This window comes from Lolium rigidum, chromosome 6 (assembly GCF_022539505.1).
Source record: "Lolium rigidum isolate FL_2022 chromosome 6, APGP_CSIRO_Lrig_0.1, whole genome shotgun sequence".
In the NCBI taxonomy this organism is placed as follows: domain Eukaryota; kingdom Viridiplantae; phylum Streptophyta; class Magnoliopsida; order Poales; family Poaceae; genus Lolium; species Lolium rigidum.
In genome coordinates, this window is record NC_061513.1 from 8,605,506 (window position 1) to 8,616,043 (window position 10,538).

Here is a 10,538-nt window from a genome sequence, read left to right on the forward strand (position 1 = left end):
CATAAAGCAATAAATCAAAGTAAAGGTATTGAAGCAACACAAAGGAAGATTAAGTTTCAGCGGTTGCTTTCAACTTATAACATGTATATCTCATGGATAATTGTCAACATAGAGTAATATAACAAGTGCAATATGCAAGTATGTAGGAATCAATGCATAGTTCACACAAGTGTTTGCTTCTTGAGGTGGAGAGAGATAGGTGAACTCGACTCAACATAAAAGTAAAAAGAATGGTCCTTCAAAGAGGAAAGCATCGATTGCTATATTTGTGCTAGAGCTTTTATTTTGAAAACATGAAACAATTTTGTCAACGGTAGTAATAAAGCATATGAGTTATGTAAATTATATCTTACAAGTTGCAAGCCTCATGCATAGTATACTAATAGTGCCCGCACCTTGTCCTAATTAGCTTGGACTACCGGATCATTGCAATACACATGCTTTAACCAAGTGTCACAATGGGGTACCTCCATGCCGCATGTACAAAGGTCTAAGGAGAAAGCTCGCATTTTGGATTTCTCGCTTTTGATTATTCTCAACTTAGACATCCATACCGGGACAACATGGACAACAGATAATGGACTCCTCTTTAATGCATAAGCATGTGGCAACAATTATTATTCTCATATGAGATTGAGGATATATGTCCAAAACTGAAACTTCCACCATGAATCATGGCTTTAGTTAGCGGCCCAATGTTCTTCTCTAACAATATGTATGCTCCAACCATAAAGGTGGTAGATCTCTCTTACTTCAGACAAGACGGACATGCATAGCAACTCACATGATATTCAACAAGGAATAGTTGATGGCGTCCCCAGAAAAGATGGTTATCGCACAACAAGCAACTTAATAAGAGATAAAGTGCATAAGTACATATTCAATACCACAATAGTTTTTAAGCTATTTGTCCCATGAGCTATACATTGCAAAGGTGAATGATGGAATTTTAAAGGTAGCACTCAAGCAATTTACTTTGGAATGGCGGATAAATACCATGTAGTAGGTAGGTATGGTGGACACAAATGGCATAGTGGTTGGCTCAAGGATTTTGGATGCATGAGAAGTATTCCCTCTCGATACAAGGTTTAGGCTAGCAAGGTTATTTGAAACAAACACAAGGATGAACGGTGCAGCAAAACTCACATAAAAGACATATTGTAAACATTATAAGACTCTACACCGTCTTCCTTGTTGTTCAAAACTCAATACTAGATATTATCTAGACTCTAGAGAAACCAAATATGCAAACCAAATTAGCAAGCTCTAAGTGTTTCTTCATTAATGGGTGCAAAGTATATGATGCAAGAGCTTAAACATGAGCACAACAATTGCCAAGTATCAAATTATTCAGGACATTTTAGAATTACTGCATGTAGCATTTTCCAATTCCAACCATATAACAATTTAACGAAGAAGAAACTTCGCCATGAATATTATGAGTAAAGCCTAAGGACATACTTGTCCATACGCTACAGCGGAGCGTGTCTCTCTCCCATACAGTGAAAGCTAGGATCCATTTTATTCAAACAAAACAAAAACAAAAACAAACCGACGCTCCAAGCAAAGTGCATAAGATGTGACGGAATAAAAATATAGTTTCAGGGGAGGAACCCGATAATGTTGTCGATGAAGAAGGGGATGCCTTGGGCATCCCCAAGCTTAGACGCTTGAGTCTTCTTAGAATATGCAGAGGGTGAACCACCGGGGCATCCCCAAGCTTAGAGCTTTCACTCTCCTTGATCATATTGTATCATACTCCTCTCTTGATCCTTGAAAATTTCCTCCACACCAAACTCGAAACAACTCATTAGAGGGTTAGTGCACAATAAAAATTAACATGTTCAGAGGTGACACAATCATTCTTAACACTTCTGGACATTGCATAAATCTACTGGACATTAATGGATCAAAGAAATTCATCCAACATAGCAAAAGAGGCAATGCGAAATAAAAGGCAGAATCTGTCAAAACAGAACAGTCCGTAAAGATGGATTTAATTAAGGCACCAGACTTGCTCAAATGAAAATGCCCAAATTGAATGAAAGTTGCGTACATATCTGAGGATCACTCACGTAAATTGGCTTAATTTTCTGAGTTACCTACAGAGAATTAGACCCAGATTCGTGACAGCAAAGAAATCTGTTTCTGCGCAGTAATCCAAATCTAGTATTTACTTTACTATCAAAGACTTTACTTGGCGCAACAAAACTCAAAACTAAGATAAGGAGAGGTTGCTACAGTAGTAAACAACTTCCAAGACTCAAATATAAAACAAAAATACTGTAGTAAAAACATGGGTTGTCTCCCATAAGCGCTTTTCTTTAACGCCTTTCAGCTAGGCGCAGAAAGTGTATATCAAGTAACATCAAGAGATGAAGCATCAACATCATAATTAGTTCTAATAATAGAATCATAAGGTAACTTCATTCTCTTTCTAGGGAAGTGTTCCATACCTTTCTTGAGAGGAAATTGATATTTAATATTACCTTCCTTCATATCAATAGTAGCACCAACGGTTCGAAGAAAAGGTCTTCCCAATATAATGGGGCAAGATGCATTGCATTCAATATCCAAGACAACAAAATCAACGGGGACAAGGTTATTGTTAACCATAATATGAACATTATCAACTCTCCCCAAAGGTTTCTTTTTAGCATTATCAGCGAGATTAACATCCAAATAACAATTTTTCAATGGTGGCAAGTCAAGCATATCATAGACTTTCTTAGGCATAACAGAAATACTTGCACCAAGATCACATAAAGCATTACAATCAAAATCTTTGACCCTTATTTTAATGATGGGCTCCCAACCATCCTCTAGCTTTCTAGGAATAGAAGTTTCAAGTTTTAGTTTCTCTTCTCTAGCTTTTATGAGAGCATTTGTAATATGTTTTGTGAAAGCCAAGTTTACAGCGCTAGCATTGGGACTCTTAGCAAGTTTTTGTAAGAACTTTATAACTTCAGAGATGTGGCAATCATCAAAATCTAAATCATTACAATCTAAAGCAATGGGATTATCATCCCCAAGGTTGGAAAAAATTTCAGCAGTTTTATCACGAGCAGTTTCAGCAGTTTTAGCAGTTTCAGTAATTTTGCGCGCTTTGCACTAGGAGTAGAAACATTGCCAACACCAATTATTTTACCATTGATAGTAGGAGGTGCAGCAACATGTGAATCATTAGCATTGCTAGTGGTGGTAATAGTCCAAACTTTAGCTACATTTTTCTCTTTAGCTAGTTTTTCATTTTCTTCTCTATCCCACCTAGCACGCAATTCAGCCATTAATCTTATATTCTCATTAATTCTAACTTGGATGGCATTTGCTGTAGTAACAATTTTATTTTCAATATCCCTATTAGGCATAACTTTCGATTTCAAAAGATCAACATCGGAGGCAAGACTATCAACCTTAAAAGCAAGAATATCAATTTTATTGAGCTTTTCCTCAACAGCATTTGTTAAAGGCAGTTTGTGTACTAATAAATTCTTTAAGCATAGCTTCAAGTCCAGGGGGTGTATTCCTATTATTTTTGTAAGAATTCCCATAAGAATTAGCATAACCGTTACCATTATTATAAGGATATAGCCTATAGTTATTACTAGAATTGTTCCGATAAGCATTGTTGTTGAAATTATTATTTTTAATGAAGTTTACATCAACATGTTCTTCTTGGGCAACCAATGAAGCTAACGGAACATTATTATGATCAACATTAGTCCTATCATTCACAAGCATAGACATAATAGCATCAATCTTATCATTCAAGGAAGAGGATTCTTCAACAGAATTTACCTTCTTACCTTGTGGAGCTCTTTCCGTGTGCCATTCAGAGTAATTAACCATCATATCATCAAGAAGCTTTGTAGCCGCCCCCAAGGTGATGGACATAAAGGTACCTCCAGCAGACTGAATCCAATAAATTCCGCGAAGAAAAATTTAGTCCTGCATAGAAGGTTTGGATGATCATCCAAGTAGTCGATCCATGGGTTGGGCAATTTTTAACCAAAGATTTCATTCTTTCCCAAGCTTGAGCAACATGTTCATTATCCAATTGTTTAAAATTTATTATGCTACTCCTCAAAGATATAATTTTAGCAGGGGGATAATATCTACCAATAAAAGCATCCTTGCATTTAGTCCAGGAATCAATACTATTCTTAGGCAGAGATAGCAACCAATCTTTAGCTCTTCCTCTTAATGAGAAAGGAAACAATTTCAATTTAATAATATCACCATCTACATCTTTATACTTTTGCATTTCACATAATTCAACAAAATTATTAAGATGGGCAGCGAGCATCATCGGAACTAACACCGAGAAAATTGCTCTCGCATAACAAGATTCGAGTAAAGCAGGTTTAATTTCAAAGAATTCAGCTGTAGTAGTAGGTGGAGCAATAGGTGTGCATAAGAAATCATTATTATTTGTGGTTGTGAAGTCACACAACTTAGTATTTTCAGGGGTGGCCATTTTAGCAGTAGTAAATAAAACAAACTAGATAAAGTAAATGCAAGTAACTAATTTTTTTGTGTTTTTGATATAGCAAACAAGACAAGTAAAAAAGTAAAGCTAGCAACTAATTTTTTTGTGTTTTGATATAATGCAGCAAACAAAGTAGTAAATAAAATAAAGCAAGACAAAAACAAAGTAAAGAGATTGGGAAGTGGACACTCCCTTGCAGCGTGTCTTGATCTCCCCGGCAACGGCGCCAGAAATTTGCTTGATGCGTGTAGCCGACACGTCCGTTGGGAACCCCAAGAGGAAGGTGTGATGCGCACAGCGGCAAGTTTCCCTCGGTTAGAAACCAAGGTTTAATCGAACCAGTAGGGAGTCAAGAAGCACGTTGAAGGTTGATGGCGGCGAGATGTAGTGCGGCGCAACACCGGAGATTCCGGCGCCAACGTGGAACCTGCACAACACAACCAAAGTACTTTGCCCCAACGAAACAAGTGAGGTTGTCAATCTCACCGGCTTGTCGTAACAAAGGATTAACCGTATTGTGTGGAAGATGATTGTTTGCAAGAAAACAAGTAAAACAAGTATTGCAGCAGATTTGTATTTCAAGTATAAAAGAATGGACCGGGGTCCACAGTTCACTAGAGGTGTCTCTCCCATAAGATAAAAGCATGTTGGGTGAACAAATTACAGTCGGGCAATTGACAAATAGAGAGGGCATAACAATGCACATACATGTCATGATAAGTACAAGTGAGATTTAATTGGGCATTACGACAAAGTACATAGACCGCCATCCAGCTTGCATCTATGCCTAAAAAGTCCACCTTCGAGTTATCATCCAAACCCCCTCCAGTATTAAGTTGCTAACAACGGACAATTGCATTAAGTATTGCGCGTAATGTAATCAATAACTACATCCTCGGACATAGCATCAATGTTTTATCCCTAGTGGCAACAACACATCCATAACCTTAGGGGTTTCTCGTCACTCCCCGCATTCACGGAGACATGAACCCACTATCGAGCATAAATACTCCCTCTTGGAGTTACTAGCATCAACTTGGCCAGAGCCTCTACTAATAACGGAGAGCATGCAAGATCATAAACAATCACATAGGTAATAACTTGATAATTAACATAACATAGTATTCTCTATCCATCGGATCCCGACAAACACAACATATAGTATTACAGATAGATGATCTTGATCATGTTAGGCAGCTCACAAGATCCAACAATGAAGCACAATGAGGAGAAGACAACCATCTAGCTACTGCTATGGACCCATAGTCCAGGGGTGAACTACTCACTCATCACTCCGGAGGCGACCATGGCGGTGAAGAGTCCTCCGGGAGATGAATCCCCTCTCCGGCAGGGTGCCGGAGGAGATCTCCAGAATCCCCCGAGATGGGATTGGCGGCGGCGGCGTCTCTGGAAGGTTTTCCGTATCGTGGCTCTCGGTACTGGGGGTTTCGCGACGGAGGCTTTAAGTAGGCGGAAGGGCAGGTCAGGAGGCGACGCGAGGGGCCCACACGACAGGGCCGCGCGGCCAGGAGGTGGGTCGCGCCGCCCTGGCGTGTCGCCGCCTCGTCGCCCCACTTCGTTACGTCTTCGGTCTTCTGGAAGCTTCGTGGCAAAATAGGACCCTGGGCGTTGATTTCGTCCAATTCCGAGAATATTTCGTTACTACGATTTCTGAAACCAAAAACAGCAGAAAACAAAGAATCGGCTCTTCGGCATCTTGTTAATAGGTTAGTTCCAGAAAATGCACGAATATGACATAAAGTGTGCATAAAACATGTAGATATCATCAATAATGTGGCATGGAACATAAGAAATTATCGATACGTCGGAGACGTATCACATGGCACATTTTACAACCAATTACACACTAAAAAAATCATGTGCCTTCCCCTTTCCATCTCCAAAATGTTCACATAATTTTAGGAAGAGGGAATATATCCCATTTTTACACAAAAAACAAAATCTTAAAGAGAGTGAACATACCTTTTTTGGTAATAAGAACAAAAACAAAGAGTGTCATTTAGATGCTAAATAAAATAATTTAAAATTATCACATGGGAATCATTAGGATCGTGGAATGCACATATATTGGTGCAAATTACTAGTATTGTTGATATTTGTGAATATTTCATGTGTGCCATCCCCATGGTTAATGTCAAAACATCGACTTCTACGGCATTGTAAAATGTAAAAAAAATACTTAAATTCAGCTCATTAAATCATTACTAATATATTACTACGAAATCGTGATTAAAAATTCTCATACAATAAAAACTCTCATGTGTTAGCACATTATTTAAATAACAAAACCCTTTAGCACTTCTGTTGGTTATGGTGTCATATATAGAGGATAAACCACTGGGAGAAAATGTGTGTACTCTCCAACAAAAATAAGTTGTCACCCCAAACCATCATGTTCCAAATAAATATCATGAAGATAAATATCATGAAAAGAACAAAAAATAATTATTGATTTCCAAAGCGTCACATCTCGCATTCACTTTGTTCATTTATTTTATAAATTCTCACATATGTATAACCATTTTTTTAAATTATTACCCATATTTATTTTCATTTATTTGAGTTTAATTTCATTTCTATGGAGTTTTGTTCCATGGACTTAGCACGATGGCGTGAGTTGAGTTCAAATCATTTTGTAGAACTTATGACCACCAGAGCTAAAACTGGTCAAGTCATGCAATATGTTGGGTCTTGTCGACATAAATTCAATAAGTTAATGATAACGTGAATCAAAGTTTCATATACATATTTGATGACCAAAATACTAAACCCTATGAAAAAAACATCATGAGCACATATAATCATAACATCTCGCATACCATTTGGATGCCATACCTCCCAATGTATGCATCCACGGAGCATATCAACGATATTATTGAAACTGATGCAATCGAGGCCAAATCCCAACAACAAGAGTACATGAAATATACAACAGTTGTAAAACCAAGACAAGATATGAAATAAAAATACACACATACTTCTAAGTCACCTTGTCCATGGCAAGGCCTTCGTAAAGGGTGAACGCACACGGCTAGGACATGGATTCCTTGTCGAGATGTAGCACGTTCAGTAATTACACAAGTTAGGCCAGACAGCAAGACAAGATATGAAATAAAAATACACACATACTTCTAAGTCACCTTGTCCATGGCAAGGCCTTCGTAAAGGGTGAACGCACATGGCTAGGACATGGATTTCTTGTCGAGATGAAGCACATTCGATAATTACACAAGTTAGGCCAGGCAGCGGCTTTTCGCCACAAAGATGAAGAGATATTCCATTCACCGTCTTGAATGGGGATCCTCCTAGAGTTAGGAATCAAAGTTGACCCCATCGATATGGCAATGTGATATCGTCAGGTTTAGCCACCACACGTGACATCTCCATGGCCACGATTGTCCATGATGTGCACGTGTTTGGATGAACCTATTTTTTAGTGGATTGAATATTTCCATTCAAGGCGGCTGCACACGGTCGTTAGTGCCCCATATGAATACTACACGTGTAAGAAAAGTACTTAATGTTAGGTGAATAACATATTGAAGAAGTGAAATAGAACCAATGTACATCTTTTCATAGAAGAAGAACTGGGCCCAAAAAATTGGGATGAAGTGTGGGAAACAAAACATCCTTGGAACAATGGAAACAGTTGCATGCAAAACCTTGAGGCCGAGAACCAAGTTTTCCATTTTATAGATGCTATATTTGGAGCATTTTACTAGATTAGTACTTTGCCGTGAATGATCTCAAAAAAAAGGTTGCGGTGAATGTAGTCAGATGATAAAACATGGGAGAGTTTAAAAAATAATACTACTATCTCTGTCATTTAATAAAAAAAAAAAGGTAGCCACAGGAGTGTAAGCCCCGTTCTGTTAATCCAATCGGACCAAGTGAATAACTGTGAGATCAGCCAATTGACCCAGAGCCGGCCCCCTGTAAATGGGCTCCACACTTGTCTCAGCCCCCCGCCGAGGCAGGGAGAGCCAGCTCATGGGCCGGTCCACGTCTCCGTGGGCGCATCGCTGCGCAAGAGGCTCGGGGACTTTCCAGGGCCCGTTAGGCCCGCTCACTTCATCCTGTGGCTTGTTGCTCGCGTCCTCGCAGTGCTGGCTTATAAGCCGCGTCGAACTCTCTTCGCTTAGCGGTATGGGACTAATCTCAGCGACCGGGAGCCGCTACAACACCCCGTGGAGAATCGGAACTGCTCTCCATCGCGCATATGGGCCGTGGCCGCTAATTCCTAGGGTTTCTCTCCCGCCCGCCATGGCGACCGCCGCAGCTGCCGCCGCCGCCACGCCGCGCCGCCGGCGCGGGAAGGGCGGGAAGGGCCCCAACTCCGACCTCTCCCGCACACTCACCGACTGCACCCGCCGCGGGGACGCCGCCGCCGCCATGGCCGCCTTCGACGCCGCCGCCGCCGCCTCCGGCCCCGCCGACCTCCTCCTCGCCGCGCACCAGTACAACCAGCTCCTCCACCTGCTCGCCTCCGCCGACCACGCCTCCTTCCCCGCCGCCCCACCCGCCGCCGCCGCGCGCCGCGTGTTCGCCCACATGCTGGACGCCGGGGCGCCGCCCTCCGAGGCCACCATCACCTCGCTCGCCCGCGCCGTCGCCCCCTCCGACCCCGACGAGGCCTTCCAGCTCGTCGCCACCATGCACTCAACCTACGGCCTCGCGCCGCGCCTCCGGTCCTACAGCCCCGTGCTCTCCGCATTCCGCCACGCCGGGAACTCTACCAAGGCCTACGCCGTCGAGGCCCACATGATATCCTCCGCCATCTCCCCCGAGGAGCCCGAGCTCGCCGCGCTCCTCGAGGTCAGCGCGAAGGCAGGGGACACAGACAAGGTGTACGAGTATATGCACAAGCTGAGGCGAGCCGTGGGCTGCGTCACCAACGACACCGCCGAGGCGTTGGAGGGGTGGTTCCGCAGCGAGGAGGCGGCGATGGCCGGTAAGGCCGAGTGGGACGCCCACCAGGTCAAGGATGCCGTTGTGGCGAATGGCGGCGGGTGCCATCAGCTTGGGTGGCTTCATACTGGCCCGTGGACGGTGCAGCGGGTGAAGGTTGGCATGGGTGGTGACTGCGGCGGATGCGGATGCCGCCTGGCGTCTGTTGATATTGATATGGAGGAGACGCATACATTTGCTGATTCTGTCTCCGGGTTGGCCCTTGAGAGGGAGACCAAAGCAAACTTCAGCCAGTTTCAGGTGTGTATCCTCTGTCCCTTGTGTTTGGCCTCCTGACCAACTTGGAGCATTGTACGTTTTGTTAAATTTAGGGAGTTATAATTTAGTTTACTGACAACAATCACAATTGTCAGAGCACATACGTGCTTGGTTTAATTTCGATTAGTAGCTGCCATTTGTGTGGTTGTTGAGAACTAACCTGGGGAAATTAGACCGGAGAAAAGTTTGCCTCCCTGTTTTGTCCCGATAGCTACTTTTGGTTACATACTGTGGCAAGATTAAGTAGGCTCGTACAATTAGCTTCTTGATTGATTCGTTTATAGGAATTGAACTGATGTTGTCTTAACACATTTTAGTCATCCTTAAAGACCTGGTGGTTGGTTGCCATGTCTGCACAATTATTGCTTGCTCAAGTAACTGGTCCTAAACCTGTAATCAGAGATAACTAAAGTATGGCATTCACCTGTGTACGAACTAAGGTAGATGAGGGAAATGGACAATCGGATTATGTTTCATATATTGAATTTATATCTGGTGCTTGTGTTTGATAATATATCCATTGTGTAAATTATAGCACAGGTTTTCACCTGTCTAGGAACTAAAATATGGCATTCACCTGTCTAGCAACTAAGGTAGCTGAAGGAAATGCGACAATCGGATTATGTTTCATACTCCCTCCGTCCCATGAAGGTTATCTGAGATTTGTCAAAATTTGTATGTATCTAGATGCTATTTACTGTCTAGATACATCTAAATTTTTGCAAATCTTGGACAATCTTTATGGGACGGAGGGAGTATATTGAATTTTTATTTGGTGCTTGTGTTTGATAATATATCCAGT

General features: G+C 41.8%; 1 protein-coding gene across 1 annotated transcript; it reads left to right on the forward strand.

Moving 5' to 3' along the window:
- Positions 1-8,773: 8,773 nt before the first annotated feature.
- On the forward strand, positions 8,774-10,146 carry LOC124662135 (proteinaceous RNase P 1, chloroplastic/mitochondrial-like). Its single transcript, XM_047200017.1, has 2 exons — positions 8,774-9,718; positions 10,054-10,146. The coding sequence occupies exons 1-2, from the start codon at positions 8,774-8,776 to the stop codon at positions 10,144-10,146; spliced, it is 1,038 nt and encodes a 345-aa protein (XP_047055973.1).
- Positions 10,147-10,538: the final 392 nt, after the last annotated feature.